We start from the raw sequence: 20,165 nt of genomic DNA on the forward strand, positions 1-20,165 counted from the left end.
GGATGTGTCTTGGTATTAGTCAGCGGAAACGCCGTAAAATACCTGCCATACTGAGACACACCAAACTGAACCGCTTGGTGGAAACAGGGCTTCAGTGAATCCAGGTTATATTTCTTACATTCAAACATAGTAAAGGCCGATCTGCATCAGGGGGTGAAGTGTTTGTATATTTGGAAGAATTCAGAGCAAACTTGAGTTTCTCTCACAGTGTGAGAGTTTAAGAATGAACAGGAAGCTGTTCAACAAAAGTTTGGACTGTTTTAATTTTGGTCCAGACTGAATGACTTGTGTGACTTCATTGTTTCATTAGCACAGAGGTTAATGAGTGTGTTAACATTTGACACGCTCAGTCACTTTGATATCATCATCTGCTGATGAAGATTATGTGAGTTGATAGAAACTGCTCAGTGGACCCTCCTGTGTCTACATCATCATCTTGTTTATTGTCTGCACATTAGAAAGATAAAGATTTATTTTCTGTTTTTATCTCTAAGTGCTCTTGTTTTTCTGCACGACCCTGAAGTGCTTCAGTGGGAAATTTATTGATTTTGGGTGAGATTGTTTTTGGCAGCTGTGTGATTATTTTCACAGCTCCTAAGCAGACGCATCAGTTTGCCTTGCATGTGAACCGTCCTTGAATTTTGAATGAGCTGCTAAAAATGTTCAGCCCACCTGGTTCCCTGGCTGAACCTGAGACCGTGACTGACAGGACACCTGATGAAAACTGCTTCTCTGAGTCCCCTGGTAGAATATGACAAAGTTTGATGGGAGTTGTTTTTTTTTTAAATTAAATTACATGACTTTCTTTTTAATCACCTGCTTTGTTAAATATTTGGTTCTGAGCTAAGCAAAAGCGACTTTCAGGCTGACCAGATCACATCATACATATTAAATCAGTTAGCAGGGTGTATGGACCATCTGGTGTACTGTTTATGGTTTCTGCCCTGTTGACAGTCTGCCTAAGTCTACTTCCCATGTGAGGTAGAAAAAACTTCCCAGTCATTCCCACACAGACCAGGGCCCTCAGTCATGAAGGAGGCCCCCTGCAACATCTCCACAGAGTCAGCCGCCGTTTGACGCCCCTGACCAACTTGAAGCTCCATTGGTCCATTGAAGGAAAACGCCCCAGATCATGATGGCGCCCCCTCCACTGTGCCGCCGTGTAAACATCTCCAGTGGGATCTCCTGGTCATGTCAGTGACGTTGAAGCCATCAGGACGTCAAGGTTCAGTTTTTTCTTTCTTCACCTTTCAGTGTCCCATGCTTGCTGCTCTCTGAAAAAGTCCAAATGGCGGGTCATTACATTAAATGAGTGATACATATTAATATACATTTATTTTTCATTAAGATTATTTTTGCATTTCAGCTGCTAGTTACACTGAAAGCTTGTCTCCATTATATTTAAATATTAATCTGTTAATCCTCCACATTCTAAATTTCTTTATGAATCATCTTCATACTCTTGATTTAAACTAATATTAAAATGTTCACTTTAATTGTAATCTATAAATCTGGAACACTCAATTTGATCTCCCTTCACAAGATTATACAAAAATGACAAGATAATAACAATAATAATAATAATAATAATAATAATAATAATAATAATAATAATAATAATGACAAAACCTTGATTCTGCTCCAGTCTAATTTTTCCTCTGCTGTCATTAACATACGTTCATACACCCCCCCCCCCCCCCCCCTTGTGTTACAGTTTGAAGCTCAGGCTTGGGTTCAAGGATTTGCGCACCGAGCCCCCCACCGCTCCTCTTTGACGCTCGTGACCGCCTCGATGCGCAGTCTTTGACGTCGACGCGCAGCTATAAGAGCGCGCGGGCTGTGAGGTGGAGTTCCCGGAGAGTATAAGAGTTGTTCACACAGCCGGAGCCTGACACAGACAGCTGACCGCTGCTGGCGCGTCACCTCTTCCCTCTCTATCTGGATACCCAGGAGCACCCTCGGCTCTTTTACGCACGGGCTCGCTGCATCCAGAAGTCATCTCCAGGAACTCTTTCGCTCTCTATCCACTTCTGCCTCACTCGCTCTCTGTCTTTGCTCCCTGATTGTGAAGTTTCTTTACAAATTGTGGACAGAGAGGGGCAGCGCCTCAGCATGGAGCCGTACACAGTCCCGGGAGCTGAGCTCTCCCTGTCAGACCTCTACTCCGTCATTCCCTTCAATGTCACCTTCTCTCCCGATGAGGAGGGCGGCCCGATGGGCGGCCGGCTGCAGAACTACACGGACAAGCAGGGTCCGGTGAGGAGCACCGGAGGGATCATCATCGCCATCTCCATCACGGCTCTCTACTCTGTGATCTGCGTGGTGGGACTCCTGGGCAACGTCCTCGTGATGTACGGAGTGGTCAGGTAAGCGCTCGTGCTTTTCTTTTCTCATTTTAGTGATTCACTTCAGCGAGTCTGGGGTTTAAGAGGAAACAAAGGAAGAGGAGAAGGGCAAACAGAGATGATCTCTGTCTTTTTTCTGTCTGTCTTTTTGTCACAGTTCTACCACATATGTGAGAGAAAATGCACTGATCTCCAGTTTTCTCTCACCGAAACTTGCCATAAATAGAGAAGCAACTTACACACTGAACTCTGAAAGGGAGGAAGAATAATCTTTTCATCCATTTGATGAAAGTTGGATTGGGTTTGAGAGAAGAAAAAAGTAACTTTTAGACTCTTTAATGAGGTATTTCTCTTTAAAATCTACACAAAAGCCCAATTATTATCACCAATGTCTTGTTTTCATGAATAGAATTCTCTAGAGGTTAAAACCTTTGTGTGTTCTAAGGCAGTGGTTCCCAAAGTGGGGGTCTGGTGCCCCTGGGGGAGTCAGAAAATGCTTTCCAAATCCAACTATTTACAGATGACTTTTCATCTATTATTGCAAAAATATACACTACAATGAAATTTTATGTAAAAGCAACTTTAATTTTTTTTCTCCACTTTTCTCTGTTGAACAATCTCATGGTGTCTGATTTTAAACTCATCAGTTCATGTAATTTTTTTATCAGTTGATGAATTCTTGTATTCCCGTCCCGGGGGTTTTGCTGGTCCTCAGCAAGTCGGGGCTTAAACATTATTTAACCCCTGATCTAAGGCTCCTTATATCAAGCACGAGATGCGATGTGCAACATGTGCATGCTTTAGTCTTGAGTAGTCTTTGAGTATTCTACTGGAAATTCTTTCGATTAGTGGAATAATTGGAGAAAACATATTTTTGTTCTGTCAGAGAAAATTATTTTTCAAATGTGAATTTGTTTGAAATAAGTGAAAAAAGTGACTTCAGATGATATATTATAAGTTCAATGAGGTCTGACTAGAAATGGACATTTTAACTAGAAATAAGACATGTTCAGACTAAAATGACTCGGGCACATTAGGCTCCAGCACTACTTCATATTCTATCCATTAATGACTGTGAGCTAGATGTGACAACTGCTCAGCTAGCTCTGTTACCTTTTTATTTTTCATCTTCTTCTCTCTACAGCGCTGCATTTTTAGAGATTAAGTAAGTTGCTAAATTATGTCATTGTCTAATTTGCATAAAAAGTCATTTGCATGTAAGAAAAAATAACACTCTGTGAATGTGTTTAGAACTACAAATGATTTTTTTAGTTGATTCTTGATTTTCTTTATTTATGTGTTACTTATCTCCTGCTCTCGCTGCAGCTGAGAGACTGCTGTGAGTGAGGAGTGTGTGTGTGTGTTTTAGATAGAGGAAGGGCTCAGCACGCGCTACTTGTTGAGAAGCAGCGACATCAATTCATGCCTTAACATCAGTCTCCAGACTCTGGAAAAGTCATGAGATTCATCGCTGGTTGCTTTGTTGAATACACTCTAAAAATTGAATCTTAAATCAATTGAAGTGATGTAATTTTTTTATTCAATCCAACTCAATATTTTCAAAATAAGGTTTTCAATGTAGTTTTGTGGATCTAGTCACTCGAGGGGTCTGGAAAGTGTCTAGACGTAGTGACAAAGTTGCTAAGTTGGAAACAATGCTTACATGCGTAACGTTAGCACCATGTGACACATGGAAAGCAGTCGAAGCGAAATACTGTGCCCTGAGTTTTTAGAAATGTAATGATCCCTCAAGGCAGAGGAAATTCTTTGATCACTTTTTTTGTAATCAAGGCTCTTGTAATACTTGAGGAATCATTCAGCCTTGTCATTTTTTTTTTTTGCTTTTAAAACCAAACTGTGTGGGATGAAAACCAGCTGTATTAGCTTACAGAGATCTGTGTCAACCATCACCTGTTCACTCCAGTTTAATGTGTATGAAGGGAAAAGGGAGAGATATCCAGCAGTTGGAGAAAATCCTCTGTATAGGCACACTTCGCATCCTTCTTTGGATGAAGAATCATCCTTAAAAACATGTAAAACAAGTAATTTCCATCATTTAATGAAATTAGCTCTCCTTTTTGAAAGAGAACTCCATAGTTAGTCTTTTTCTGAGAGTGAGCTGCTTCTGTCAACTGCTCGACATCCCGCTGAAGCCCGTCAGTCTGCAGTCACAGTTTCCCTTCCTCCCTCAGCTCCTAATGCAACCCACAGTAATCCTCTCACCCTGCTGATGCGTGCTTTCACCCTATCCCTCCCCTGTCCTCACCTCTATCTCTCACAGCAGCTCTCCTTCCCTCCCTCGTCGTGTTAATTACGCCACAATCGCTGCATGTGTTCAGCCCCGCGCCGTCAAAACTGTAATGACTCCTGTGAGGCAGGAGTCAAACCAGCAGCTTGTGTGGAGGTAATAGGCTCCAGTTTTTAGCAGAGATGGATAGCTCAGTCAGGCTCAGTGTGAAGCGTGTATCCCCCTGTGGTCATTTGTCAGCCCTGCAAACGTGACGCGTAAAGCTGGAATGTTAAATTACAGCCAGGTTCTGTTCTGTGCACAGGTAGAGGGAGAAGCAGAGGACGGGATGATGATGAATTTAGAAAAAAAAGCCACAAGCAGGGCTGTTTGTGCAAGCTCCAACTGACTCCTGAATGCATACGAGGGCCAGGGTGGTAAATATTTATGAACTTTTCAAGGTTCTTTATCCACAGGCAGAATAATGGGGAAGAAAAAGTCACAAAAGCTAAAAAAAAAAAGAGAAGGAGAAGGCGTGGATGAGGTGCGAAGGAGACAAAGAGGAGATGGATGAGTGCGCCGAGAAGCCAGTGAATCAAACCATGTGCAGCCATTTGTCTGGCGTTTGCATTTGCGTGAGCGAGGAGACTCATCAGTGGAGCGACGCCCCCCTGAGACCACAGCCGAGAGGAGCGCAGCACATTAACCATCCCCCGTCAGAATATATTTTCTCCTGGGGAACATCTGTAAACTCTACCAAGAGCAAACTTAGAGGAGGCTGCAAAACTCAGAGAAAATCAAAAGCTGGGTGAAGCAAAGCGACAGGCTGTCCTCCTTCTGTACCTTCCTTCAAAAGAGGCAGCAATGCTTGAAATAAACTTCTCTCTCATCTCTTAAGCTTTAACTGAGTGCAGGATATCTTTTTATCTCATGCTAAAGAAGCTCAGTGTTGAAGCATGTGTTGGTATTTCAAGAGATTATCCTGGGATCCTTGACAAAGTGACTAAATGTTATGTGAATAAGCATTACCTGATTTGGCACCTCTCCCTGGTCTATGGATAAGTACAGAACTTAAGTGATTTAAAGAGGGGGATTTCTGCGTTTCAACCTTCAAATCATGGAAAAGAAGTAACAATGCTGGACAATGCAAATATGTGCAGATTTTCAAACCTCTCAAATTCATATGTTGTAGAAATCACTGTATCTGTCTCTTCACTGATCAAAACAGCCCATTCTGACAAAAAAAATAATCAAATCAATAAAACAAAAACTAAAAACAAACAAAGGAAAAGAAAAGAAAATAGCATGGGAACTTCATGAGACTTGAGAAATGGTGGCATCATCATATGAGGCTCTCCTTGCTAGCCTCAAACACCAAAATCTTCACATAACTCTGCTTTCCAACAGGCCTCCAGAGGGCTGGCCAATCAGAAGGAAGGGGGTTTGTGGAGCAGGGAGCCTTAAAGAGACAGCAGCTAAAATGGAGCTTTTCAAACCAAGGCTTAGGTCCCATTTACAGGACAACGTTTCACCCAAAAATGCAGAGGAAAAATAATCTGCATTTACACTGAGGGACTGAAAACGCTGTAGTAAGTATTCCAGGCCTATAGTAGGCGCTATAACTGTCTTGTCTAGAAGCAGCTTTTGGTAGATCTCCACTGAAGTAGAGTTGAGCTGATCATCTGATATATTGGTGAATGCTAAGAGCAGAAGTGGAGCAACAGATGCTCATTTTGTTAAAGACAGATTGAGCAGCACAAGCACAACATGGTAGTCTGCGACGATCGTAACAACGAGACATGTGTGAATTTCCACTGAAAACCCCGGCTTACTGTTTACACAACAATGGTGGTGGCAGCATTTCAGAAAAAATCCACTCCAGAGGCCTTTCTCAAAATTTTGCGTTTTAGGTCAGCTAAGACCCTGTTTCCATGTACAAACGGCTGATGCACAACAATACCTTAGTGTGTCATCCTACAGGCCCTTGAAATAAGAGTTTTCTAAAACAGTACATTTTCACACACTCAGTGGTCTGACTAAGGTTTCATTATATGGCTACTTCAGGGAGCTAGTCTTGTCTGGGTATACATGCGGAAAAGAGGATCAGACTTCTGGCCCAGAACATCTTACTTCATTTCGATAGGGGGCGCTATCTCTTTTTTGGATAAGTGAAGCTGTCTGTGTATGGTACAAGTTCTCTAGTTCAGCTGAAAAAACAACAACATTCTAACGGCAATGGCCGAGATGGATAATTCTGAAAGACATATGGTGTTTGTTCATTTGGTTGGAGCACAGCCACCTGATTTGTCGTGGTCATCTTTTTACAAGTACTACTACTACTAGGTGAAATTTGCTCTTGTGGAAAGCAGAGGCCTACCGGGTCTGGCTGAGTCCAGTTGAATTCAATCGCCGTTGCATTATCTACATCTGTCAATCAAGCTATGTTCAGTCTGATCGTAGTCTGACCAAGGTCATAGTCTGATTTCTTAGGCTTTATGTAAACGTACAGTATTTCTCAAATTGTGGTCAGAAAACCACTAGTGATCTGCCAGTGACCCCTAGTGGTCTGCCACCAGTGAGTTTTTTTTTTTTTTTTTGTTTGTTTTGTTTTTTTGTGGAAAATTTTCAAGGAGAAAAAAAGACACATACTGTTTACATGGCTGCAGGACAAGATCTTTCCATTGACTTGGATGATGATGGTAAGTAGGCCTATCTACATGAACAGTGCTATGTATGATACCGGCTCCAGCGTTTTTGATGCTGTTGAGGGGTGTGGGGACAGAGGGAGATGGAGTTGGAAAGAGAGGTGTGAAGAATTATCTAAAAAACATTGTCACATGTATGATGTGAGTGTAACACCAGGAATGTTCCAGATGCGTCTCTGGTCTGACTCCGCTCCATTGTACGTTGACTCACATTGGCTGTGTGTTCAGTCCAGCTCTTTGCGGGACTTCCAGACACCTGTAGCCACAGACTGAAGAGTTCCTGCTTCCCTCTCCATTGATAAGTCTCTCTTTATTCATGTTTGGCTGTAAAACCTCAAACCTGTTGACTCCTGGTCTGACTCTGCTCATTATGTTGGTTTGTTGTTGTAGTTAAACTAAATAGGATCTGGTTTTGACACTGGCTGTTTTTTAGGTACTCCCTGTCCGGCTTGATCTACCACAGTGATTTTACAGGTCACAGCTCTGGCGTTGGGTGAAAAAATGGGAGAGTTGTGTATCTGCTGCAACCTACCAGAGCAGGGATGCAGCCAAACACAACAGAGCAGATGCAGTGTGAGTTGACACACTGCCTTGGATGGCAATTGGAAGGGGTGGGGGGGTGGGGGGGTGGAATTGGACCAGAGACGTAACTCATCTATTGGATTTGGACTGTTGCATGTATTATGCAAGTTTTCAGTACATCAGTTTGCTATCTGGACTTTTGTTCCAGGGCTATTTGGCTTGGTGGTTTGTGAGTTTTCTTTTGTAGATAGGGACAAGAGGTCCATGGTTTGAAATAATAAAACATCAGTGAGAGAAAAACAGATGTTTTTTTTAACAGTATAAATCATGTAAAGGCATTACAGGGGCACCAGAGGGACAGAACAAAGCTTAGAAAAGCACAATACCCCCTCTTTAATACTGACGTTACAATAACAGCTCATGGTCTTTACACTGACTGAATGAAGACAGATTTATTCGATCGTCATCAACTTACTGGGAAAAGACATGCCGATGGTAGAAACAAAGGGGTAGAAAGTGTCATTGTGTTTGTGAAGGTCTTATTCACATTACTCTGCTTTCAGTCTGTCACCTTCAGCGTTCAGAGTTTGAAGGGAAATAGTCAGAATCAGCCGTTTGAGCTCACACATACAGCTCACTCAAAACATTTTGTAGAGTTTTGAGGAGTGAGTGTGTGAAGTGAGCACAGCTGAGGGCTTGTACAACAGGCAGGACGAGATGAGACAGAGCAGCTGGAGGGCAGTGGAATGAAACCAGAGCTTATTTCCCGTGAGATTATCATCCTTTACCTTTGTTTTTTAAGAAGTTATGTCAGAGCCGGGATACTCTGAACTTTTCTGCAGGTTTAACAGCTTCGAGAACTCATTTGGACTCGCCCCTCTGTGCTTGATTCACTCTGAGGATCAGACAGCTCATAAATTTGGTATAAGTCATTAATTTTAGATGTCGCCATCAACTCTGATTCCTGGATAGAGACCCTCAGATGCACACAAAGCCCATTTACTGCGCTGTCTGCATGGATGCTCGTGTCAGTGTGGATTGGGGTTTGGGGTTAGTGTGGCGTGGAGAGCGCTCGCTCTGACTGCAGATGGAGGCGCTTTTTACTGACACTGCTGGCAATGGGCCGTGCAGGTCGGGTCAGAGCTCTCCTCTTATGTTCCAGCTCTCCTCTTAGTCCGCTTCAGTCCAGAGCTGTCACCACCTGTTTGATAGGAAGCGACTCAGTGCTCCAGCAATTCATTATGAAGGAGGCGAATGTGCAGGAGGTGGAAGGATGGATGAGAGGGGGTCTTCAGCACGCAGCCTGAGCAACACATTGGTCTTACTTTGGTGGAGAAAGAAGATAAAGCTTCAGTGTGATTAAAGATAACACAGGAGGGATTCTTTAGGAAAAAAAGACAGGTTGGAGCTTGGAGTGAGACAGATGGTCTTTAAAATGTGGTTACACTCCAGGACAAGTTTTTGCATCAGTTTCCATTTCCAGGACACACGTTTCCTGACAGCAGCAGCACATGTTGTATGAGTAGCAGAATCAACGGCCGTGTCTGTAAGTCAACGCAGAATCCGTGAGGACGTAATCCAGTTTTTATCAACACAGAGCAGAATGGAGACTGTCATTTTACAGAAGAGACGAGCTGTTACACAGAAGACAACTGGCTTTCAGTCCAGGTCTGACCTTTTCGGGAGAGGAATCCCTGGAGTGTCCGTTAAGCTCTCATTACAATGCAGTTTAAGTTTTCCTGTATGCAGCGTCCATTCTTTGCTCTCTTTCCAGGAGTAACATCATGAATATTCACCATGGTTTAAAGGTCCCATATCCTGCTTCTTTTCTGCAGTTTAATATGGATCATTGATGTCTTCATGAAATGGTAGTAACATGTTTTGGTCCAAAAAGCCAATAAATCAAGCACAGCAGCATTGTTTCCAGGCTCTCATAGCCCCTCTGTTCAGAACGCTCTGATTTAGTGGGCGGGACCTTCATATGTAAATGAGCCACCGCTGATGCCGCCCCGCTCTTCAGCGTCACTGAGAGCGGCGCCACAAGCTTCGAGTGCACAATGTTTAGAAACAGCCAAGCTCGTGTACCGTAACATTACAGGCTAAAACAACAGGCTAACTGCAGCTAAAGTTAGCATCCTGAAGCTAACACAGAGACAGGGGGCACACTGAGGAAAAGCTCTTAGATCTGCTCCACAGCACACAGCATTTAAAATTAGAGGTAGACCGATATATCGGGCCGATATTTGGACATTTGTCTCTATCGGCCATCGGCCATATTTTCTTTTAAAAAGCCGAGTTTTGAACCGTTGTATAAAATGACGCAATTTTTGATCAGGCACAAAAAAGATGAGCACCTCAAACTTGTGGAACCACTTGGATACATTACATACTTTTGTTCAAATTACATTAATAAGTTTAAATTTCTTTTTTGACATTTTAAGAAGAGTGTGAATGTTAACTACTGCTTGTTACATTGTGTGTTTACTCAGACAAAACATTTCATTGTTTTAAAAGCTGAATAAATGTTCAGAGGACTGGACACGACTTGTTGTAATCGATTTCTTTTAGTTGCTCAGAAATTGCTGCGTTTCACAAAAATGTGATAAATATATATTTATTTAACAATCGGCCTGAATATCAAATTGGAAAAATCGGCTATGCATATTGGCATCGGCTGCCCAAATTTGGAAAGCATCGGCATCGGCATCGGCCCCCAAAAAACCCATATCGGTCGACCTCTATTTAAAATACTCACATTTCCAGGGTCCCAGATTTGTTGGCGGATGGTTGGTAATGGGCCTGTATTCAGGACCAGTCTATTGGCTAGCCCTCTGTTGTACTGTCCAAAGTTGGAAAAGCAGTCAGCCATGAAGTGACTAGCACACACATGCACAGTTTTACTGAGTGTAGCTGGCACATTTCCTTCATAAATGAACGCCCCGACGTTCGGCCAAGATTATCTTCTAGTGTGAGCGGTGGACAGATGAATCTTTAGCCCCGCGATCGTCGCGAGAGAGAGAGAGAGAGAGAGAGAGAGAGAGAGAGAGACCCTGTACAAGAGACCAGACAACAGACAACAAACGCAGGCTCAAAGTGCAACTGAAAGACTCCGGGTCAGCTCCACTGGCCCACTGGAGCCAGTTCAATAATGTCTTTAAAAATAACACATAACCACGCCATTGTCATACAGTAGCAAACTGTTGTTTTATCAGTGATGGGTGTGAGATCATGCCATTATTGGCTGATACAGCAACAGTTTCACCTCTGTCCCTCTGCGTGCGCGTAATGGATGAAAGGCACCGCTGCAGACAGCTCCGCTTCTCTCTCCTCCTGTCCCACCAGTGTGCTAAAAACTCAGATCAAACAACTGAGCTCATGTGGTGCATCACTCTCTCTGGTCAAATAATCTTGGTGAAATCCTGTAGTGTGTGCTGGTCAGTATTTTCAAATCTTGTTGTTAGAGTGTGCTTAAGATTTAAGAGAAGAGGATCTGTGAAGATTCTCCTGATGTGTGAGATACAACCCAGTTTGAGAATCTTTTAAGATTTTTAAAATCCTGTAGTGTGAGCCAGGCTTTAGTCTTGTCTTCTTCTGAGATGGGAAGCTTGTGCATGGAACTATGTGGTTGTTTACAGCCAAAAACAGCCACACTGCTCTCCCCTCATCTGGAGAGATTTCTCTCCAGATGCGGGGAGAGGAGTGGGCAGGGAGGGGGTTCGGGGAGAATTACTCCGGTGGACCAATCAGGTCAGACTCGCTCCTGAATATTCAAAAAAGGGAATCGCTGACGTCAAACCCCGGGAATTCCAAACAGCTAGTTTTAGGTCAGAGATTTTAGGTCAGATTTTGTATTCACAAGCACTACTAAGTACAGGTTTTGTCATTTAATATCACATTTTGTGGGCTGGGAGGAAAGACAAAGACCCACAAATTTCACTAAAAGACTTAATAAAGTGATTTTTGCACAATATGGGACCTTTAAGCTCTGACCAGTCCTTATTCACTGTCATAGTGTATCAACTAGATAAACCAAAGAACACATTTTTCCTCACTTAGCTTCATAGCTTTGGAAACACTTAATCCCCTCTATGTTATCACCCCTAAATGCTCGCTGACTGTCATAGGCAGAGCCACTGTTTATTCACTTTCATGGTGAACACATTTTTACAAAAATAATGATAAACTGATGTCAGATTAGGGCGACACATTCACAGCTAACAGACAAAACCACAATGCAGTGCATCACATGAGTACCGAGACAGCTAAGCTATGAGAGCGAACGTTAAGCTAACGCTACAGGATTCAGAGGCTATATTATGTAGCTTCTGAATACCCTAATGTTCCCTTTTCATAGCTTATGAAGCTGTTTCAGCTCCTGAATGCAGTTTATGTGTCCAATCAATCATGAAACGCAGCCCAACGCAGTGAAGGCCGACTGCTGCGAACCTGTCACCTTGTTCTGACATCAGTGTTGCTATTGTTAGCTGTAGCTGTTGCTATAGCAGTGTCAGCTAGAGCATTATAACAAGTGGTATCAAAATGCCACCAACAGTTCATAACATGTCTAATGCAAACATGATGTAGCAATGGTTTGGATATCTGATTTTTAAAAAATGGGGAAACTTGTCATACCCTTTGGTTTCAAGTGAGGTCTCAGTTTGTCTTTGTTTCAAGGGCTGTGAAGACCTTTCCCTTCATCTTATGGAGAATTGGGAAACCACTACGCATGTACATGTAAAACTGAGGGCTAGGGAGTAAAATTTGGATTGACCCTTACTCTTCCAGGCATCATTGGTTAAAAATCAGGTACAAAAAGTACGGTGTTATGGTACAAAAGAAATGAATGTAGCTGCTTACTTAATCAAACCAATAATAAGATTTACGTCATCTTGGCCACCTGGTCCTTTACACAGGTATCACTTCCTTGTTGCACACATCCTAAAATTTCTAACTTCAAGGGTCCAAAGTACAAAAAATCCTGGCATTTCTCTGATTCATCACTCAGAGATCATGTGATAACTGTGTGATGAACAATTTCTGGCGTGAAATTATGGCCAAACTCTGCAGAGACCAGGAACCAGCTGTAGGTGAGAGAAGAATAGGAGGACAGACTGTTGCTGTGCTACAAAGACCTTGTTTTGATAAATGGTTTTGAGTTTTGAAGGGCAGATCACACTCATCAAGCATCACAAGCACTCTTCGCATTGCTTTAAGGTTTGACACTTTATCTAACAGAGACAGAAAAACAAGAACTTTTAGAGGGTGCACTTTGAGCAGGTGCACCTGTCCAAAGAGGATTTACCGCAGTCTTCATTGCCACTGGCGAAACACTTTGCACACTGAGTCCATTATTTTAGGATGTGTTTAGATCTGTAATCAAATAAAAAAAAAAAAAAAAAAAAAAAAAAAAAGAACAAAACAAATGAAGAGCAAGGAGAGTTTCACCTGCAGGTAAAGGAGCTGAGCAGCAGGTGGCAGTAAATTTGAGGTTGACAAACACACACATGGACAAATCTTTCTTCATCATGTAAATACAGCCTGAACTAGAGAAAATGTGTTGGAAAATGTGAAAGTGTGACGTCACAAGCAGCCTATGGTGTCTCTAAACAGTAGAACAACCCAGGAAATGAGCTGGGAAAATGTGAAAAAAGTCAAAAAAATTAAGACGGACTTAAGTTTTGGCATGAGTGTTCAAACATGATTGACATAACACAATCAAATTTAAAAAAGAATGGACTCAGTGTGAAAACGCCTTAAGCGCCTTAGATACCTTAGACCCAAAACTGTGAAACTGTTTGGCCCAAGTTTAAGTTTGATTATTACCGCTGTGGAAAGTCTGGTACTGCAGCCACAGGCACAAGGGCTTTGTACGATGCTTTGACACAAACTCAACTTTTTGCTTGAAATGATGAACACATTTCAGCTGAAAAAGTAGGAAACCAACCAGAGTATTCACTAGTAAACAGTGTGAATCTAAATACTCTGTGTTTGGGTTGGTAGCAGTCTTTTGGTACATATATTACCCCCTTTTTAAACTGAACAGGTGCTGATGCCAGTTCAAGGCCAGTGCCTGGCTTAGTACTGGTTCTTTTTGTTTCCACAGACAGAGAACTGGCTCCAGGTGCTAAGAACTGGTGCTTAGCAAGCATCAACTCTTCACTGGGCCAGAGCTAAGCAACAGCTACATCAGGAGTCGTGACCAATAATCAGTGGTGAAAAACAGTACTTGATTAAAAGGAAAGTGCCAGAGTGAGTCATCTGTTGTTTTGTTGGCGTTTACTAATAACTTTAACTAGAGGAGAAATTTAGGCAGCAATGCTTTGTCTCTTATAGATCAGGTCTGTACCTTCTTCTTTTATCAGACCAAATAACCTTATGTTATTTATCTTTTCACGTTCACATTTCTCCTCTGCTCCCTGTATTGCACACAGTAGAGTTCCACCATCATGTGTTTACACACAAACACGTGTGCACACACAGAGAAGCACACTTTGTGTTGCAAATTATCAGGAAGGATAAAGTGAAACAAACTTCTGCCTATCTTCAAGTGCTTTCACCACAACTTTGTTGCCGTCCAGCCACCCTGAGTGTCTACAGCCAACGCTGGGGCAGCTGGAACCACTACATATGTAAGGACATATGGACGTTTTACCATGACTCAGCGGCGTCGCTCCATCTTGGCTCTTTGTCGATGGGAAATCAAACTGTTTTTTTTTGGAGGAACGTTATTAGGACCAATGAGAACTGGTGGAAGTGTATTAAAGGCTTTGTTTTTAAAGCTTTTCCAATGCTTAAGTGTCAAGCACTCAACTGAAAAAAAGTCGTTTCAGACATGGCTTCTTGGAGTTTTTGGGCTCTGATTTCGTAGACCAGGCGCAGGCGCACCTGCCCTGCGGTGGCCTTCGCCGTGTGCACAGGGCGTGACCGGCGCACTTTGCAAGTTTCCTGCAGTGCCAAGAGAGGCGCAGTCCAGGCGCAGAGCTGCGCGTCCACGCCTCCCTCCGCGCAAATGGCAGAGAGGGAGGAGAAAAGCCGTGAGTGGGTTCAACACAGCCGAGCGCCGTTTTCACCAATCAAATGAGCGCCTCTCCTCGCCTTTAAATGCCCTGCGACTGAGGCGCAGCGTCTGATTGGTCTGAGTGATCTCCAGCACCGCGGAGAGAGTGCTGGTAGCGGAGACGGTCAGAGCTGCTGTGCCTGCAGCAGGTCGATGGACAGCGGGGCGCATCGGAGGACACATCACTGCGTGACCGTGTAGGCCAGAACAGATTTAATCTGTTCCTTTGTCTTTATTCAGAGTAAAAAATGAAGAGGCAGTTACACAGCTGGCTTATCCATTCAGAATACTTTTGATCCACCTGCACTCCTGGTTTGTCATCGCCAAATAGCAGAACCTTTGGTGATATACTGTAAACTCTCCCAGTGTCTCCGCCTCATCCTCCTCACAATAGTGTACTCCATCTCAAATCTGACATCGGATGTGATGGGACAGTTAATATATATATAAATGTATATGCTGGTTCAGACAGTTACATTAAACAGTGATTGCTGTGATTGTTTATTGCATTAAAATGTACCTGACACTCTGGAAACCTGCCTCTGAGGCTTTGATGACATGTGCGCCTGTCACCAAATTACAGCTGCGTGGGGTGCGCTCCGCCTTGTGTCGAGGATAGACCAGGTTGGAGCTGGCGAGCTTTCAGCGCACTTTTTTGGCACCAAATTGTCAATGCGCCAACATGAATCTGCTGACACCTCCCCCTGGTGCGCCGTCACACCCATCTCTGCACAGACAGTCTACCAAATTGTCGAATTGGCAGCGCACGGCGGTGCACCGCACGAAATTAGCACTGTGCAGGCTGCGCCAGGCTTGCGCCCCCTGCGCTGCGCCACGAAATTAGAGCCCTTTGTCTTTAGAGTCCTCAGTAGACAGTAACCACTGACCTGTCTTCATCCTATCACAGCAGAAGTTACTGCCTGGCAAAGTCCTGCACGGGTCCAATTTTAAAGATCCGCCCCGCCCCGGGGACATACAAATCTGCACCTGAACCTCAAACCCACGCATCAGCCCAATTAGTACCTCAACCTGATCCGACCCGTTGAAACCCGACCCACAGCCCGACCCTTAACCTTATTTAAAGTAGTCATTTTGGGTCATATTGTCTGAAAATTGAACGGTATATCGCCATAGTTCAGATGCCAGTGAGTAAACAACGCACCTGAATGAAGCAACTCTTCCAGTAAAAGCCAGACTTCAGCTCCATCATCAACCCTCTGTGATCTTCTCACATACAACTGTAAAATCACTCGTTTTTTACGTTAAATGCTTTTAAACTTTTAATCTCTTAAAAGGACCTTTACATGTGTAATAGTAGACTTACTTTCTGTCCAGACTAAAGCGACGCTCAGCAGGTACGAGCCGTGATCATGTCACGCGGCTTCATTGAGCCCAGCCACATGAGGTCCATCTTCTTTTACAGTCTATATGGCCACAGCCTTACAACCAGCTTACAACTTACGTTTTTATTTTATTCTATTTATTATTATTTTATTCTAATTTTGATGTGCCAAACTAAAACCCGACCTGCTTGTTATTTTTTCCACCCAGATCAGAACCCGGGAAAATAAACGTTTTTAAAAACCACCCACAAATCAGCTGTTTTTGCGGGTACCCGACCCAGTGCAGGACTGTGCTGCCTGGTTACCACATCAGATCTGTCTTGTTCTTCTGAGTCTTAATGACAGCTGGCAGCCCGCCTGTAATTGCCTTTCCACCGCCCTCTGGACTGAGAACATGTGTCACACAACAGCAATTACTGTACAGAGCAGACAATAGATATTCATAATCAGGACAAGCCGAACACACACACACACACACACACGCACACACACATACACACCAACAAACAGATGGGGCTGATGCTGAAAGGTAGGAGACAGATGCATGATGAATATTTGCACTTATTACCGTTGTAATGACACGTTTTCATGTTTAAAACAGAAGACCAATATTGATCATCATCATCATCATGTAAACAACACACAATAATAAACCCTGCGCACATCAGAGCAGCTCGATCAGAGCGGCTAAGCTACTGTGAACTCTCACCCTGCACCACTGGCTGATCTGATCGATCCCTGTTTTACAGAGTCTTCAATGACCTGTTTCTATCGACTCAGCCTGGTATAAAACAGAGAGGAAGCTTCCATTGGAGGTCTTAAGTAGCTGAAGGATTTATGATGATGATGAAATGGCGTGCCCGAGCCCAACCAGCACCCTCAAACCATAACGGCGAGGGGAAATGTACCTGAGAACAGCCTGCAGCCTGCAGGAGCTGAAGTGTTTGTCTGCCAACTTCCTGGGCTGACTCACTGCGTCCGCTGTGTCTCGCTGCTCGTCCTTCTTTTCTTCCAGCAGCATTCATGTCCAACAGAGAGTCTGAGCTGGGTCTGCATGGCCCTCAGGGTCCGTACACGGGAGAGGGCAGCTTAACTGTATCAGCAGAGAAAGGACTAAGAAAAAGAGTCAGTTCCTTGATGGTACGTGGAGGAAAGGGATAAACAAAATGTTGTTCTCTGAGGCTGAATGTGGGAACAAATGAGGACACTGAAGAGAAAAGAGAAAAGGATTGATTAAACATAAAGTCAGTATTTTTGGGTCAAACAGATTTATTATTCAGGAGACTTTTGTTCTTTGTCATACCAAACATCAGAACTGATTTAAAGCTTAACCCCAGCAGGATTATGTTCTAAATCTGGGTTTAGTCCCAAAAAGTGATAATACCTGTGAAATAACAGCAGAGGAGGGCAGTTTGACACACTCCCCCCAGCCATCTAGCTTGAATACATTTCAGTTGCAAAATTGCACCATTCAGCCTTAATCACACACTTTGTACCCCCAGGATGGGAGCTATTTCTCACAAATTGTGGGCACCTGTGGCTGAGTGGTGGAGTGGATTCTCAGAATGAGGTTTGGTGGTTTAATACAGCTCCTTGTTGAGACACCAAACCAGGAAATTGTTGCAGGCACAGCCGGCCAGCGGTGTGTGACTGTGTTGGAATAGAATTAGTTTAAACCAACCAGGACTTCAAATATCTTCCTCTTCTTCGGTGTTAGAGGTTTTCACTCTCTTTCATAGAATTTGTTATTTGTTTGCTCTGAGTTCATTTTGATGGAATGGCTCTGGTCTGGGAGCTCCCTGCCCGTCTATGTGCTTATGAAGGATGTCAAAGTCTGGTGTGAAGAGCTCACTTCCCCTCTCTTCCATGAGGGGGAAAAAATCTTGTCAGGTGTTTTTGTCTTATTTTCAGTAGAAAAAATCTTTTTAGACTTAATATGGGCCACATTCACCTGACTAATCCAATGAGGTCTGAATAGCTTGTTGGACAAAAACCAGCCAATGGAACAAGAGAAAAGTTACCTGTATTAAGACATTAGTCTACTTCTAGAAAAATGATGAGCACATTTTTGTTATCCCATTATACTTGTTACAAGCAATTCTGACCTCGTTTTGTCTTTAATTGAAACAAGACATTTTTCTGGACTGGTCAGGTGAATGTGGCTCATAATAAGTGTAATAAGACATTTTATTTTTACTAAAAACAAGACAAGAACACTTGATAAGGTCTCAGTTTTAGCAGTGTACCAAGACAGGGTGAGCGGCAAAGATCACCAAAACAATCATACAAGGCAAATCCCACGTCCACACTCTATAACACTTCTTGTGTTGTCCATTCCTATACAGCTGGTCAGAGCGATGCAAGCGCATGTCTGCCACAGTATTAAAATAGAGCTGAAGAAGTTGCTTACCCTGTCCAAAACATTTTTGCTGATTCCTCTTCCATGACAGGTTTTGCCACAATTTCACGCCAGGAATTGTTCATCACATGGCTTAACGGTGATCTCAGTGTGATGAATCAAACACCAGTATTTTGCGTACTTCTGACACTTGGCGTTCCTGTTAGTCCTTGCATTACCATGGGGAAGTAAGAAATTCAAAGGTGTGCAAAGCGTTTTTTTTTTTTTTTTTTTGTACGAAAAGGTCCTTGCTGCCAAAATGGTGTCTTTCATCGGCAACATAAACCAAGCTTTCCTCACCATCAATTCAACCAAGGTGTAACTGCAGAGGAAGCCTGGCTCCTGGCTGGCTCGCCACTTTTTAGGACATTTTTTCTGAAAAAGACAACAAGAAGAGGGTGTACTTTGAAAAACCAAAAACATGTCTTGACCCAGGATCCAGTTTGCAGCCTGCTGCTGGTTTTATTCAAGACACTACACAGTTCACACATCTGAACACACATGGGCCCTATTTCCACCCAGCGGTCTGGTTTGGATCAGTACACACTTGGTGCGGGTTGGATCTGTGGAGCCTGATCTTGTCATGTGTTTCCGCTGCCAATTGTGTCCCCTTGTGGTAGGTGGTAGGTGGCATGTAAGCCAGATGCTGATAGCCACGTCAGCAGCGCGACACAGTGTATCCCGCTAATAAATCCAATGAAGAAGAAACACATAAAGCAGTACACAAAGAGCAAAAATGGAAGACATCCAGCAATTTGTCCTCTTTGTGATTGGCATTTGGCTCTTTGTTACAAAGAACAATTATTTATTTTTTTTCAGAGAACCAATCAACCAATCAACAAACTGCAGTGTTTCTAGCTCCATCTTCTGGGGCCGGATCAGCATGTCTGACACCCCAACAGAAGGGTACCAAAAAGTGGGATTGTACGCGTCGGGTAAATGGGGGACCTATTCTGGTTTTAGTCAAAGGAATCGCCACAAAATACATGCCATCCCAAGATGAACTGAACTGAACTGAACCACTTGGTGGAAACAGGGCTGTAGACGGACAGACCCCTCTGCTTTTGCAGCCTTTCAACAACATTGTTGTTTTCTGTTTATTCCAACCACCATCATGGAAAAGGAACCATAGCCAAAGTCCTCTTCAGCAATCCTTGACTTCTTGAATCCTATCAAAACATTTATCAACAAACATGCATCAACCTTGTGAATCCTTCCAAATATCTCAGTCAGGCTGACCATAGATAACTGATCCCCGGGAATTCAAACTCACAAGTCTGCCACGACAGCAACAAGACAGTAAACAAGCTAAGGCTGCTTAAAAACTATTCCACAAGACTAGCGGATAACACCCTGAGCCCTGTGAGACCCACGGTGGTGTTTCCACCACTCCCAGCCTGCTTCTGTCATTGGCCACTGATTGTGATCTGAAATCATAAACATGTTTCGTATTTATGATCTCAGGTCAGAGAGGCTGAATGGTTTTAGGGAGCACTGATATAGTCCCTCTGTCACGACACACTCCAGGATTAATTGGACAAATAATCAGCTGCAACGAGCCCCAAATG

The 20,165-nt window shown here is 43.3% G+C and overlaps 1 protein-coding gene across 2 annotated transcripts in view; it reads left to right on the forward strand.

Moving 5' to 3' along the window:
- The first annotated feature begins 1,883 nt into the window (after positions 1 to 1,883).
- oprd1a (opioid receptor, delta 1a) overlaps positions 1,884 to 20,165 on the forward strand; it is a 47,203-nt gene continuing 28,921 nt past the window's right edge. For both annotated transcript variants that reach the window (XR_012599561.1, XM_074687413.1), the window contains exon 1: positions 1,884 to 2,366. Coding sequence is in view for 1 of the 2 variants with exons in the window: in XM_074687413.1 (XP_074543514.1) it covers positions 2,113 to 2,366 (254 nt within the window). In the remaining variant the exon portion in view is untranslated. The remainder of the gene's footprint in view (positions 2,367 to 20,165) is intronic.

Source organism: Halichoeres trimaculatus, unplaced genomic scaffold (assembly GCF_033239565.1).
Source record: "Halichoeres trimaculatus isolate MK-OKI-2021-1 unplaced genomic scaffold, fHalTri1.1 fHalTri1_scaffold_14, whole genome shotgun sequence".
In the NCBI taxonomy this organism is placed as follows: Eukaryota; Metazoa; Chordata; class Actinopteri; order Labriformes; family Labridae; genus Halichoeres; species Halichoeres trimaculatus.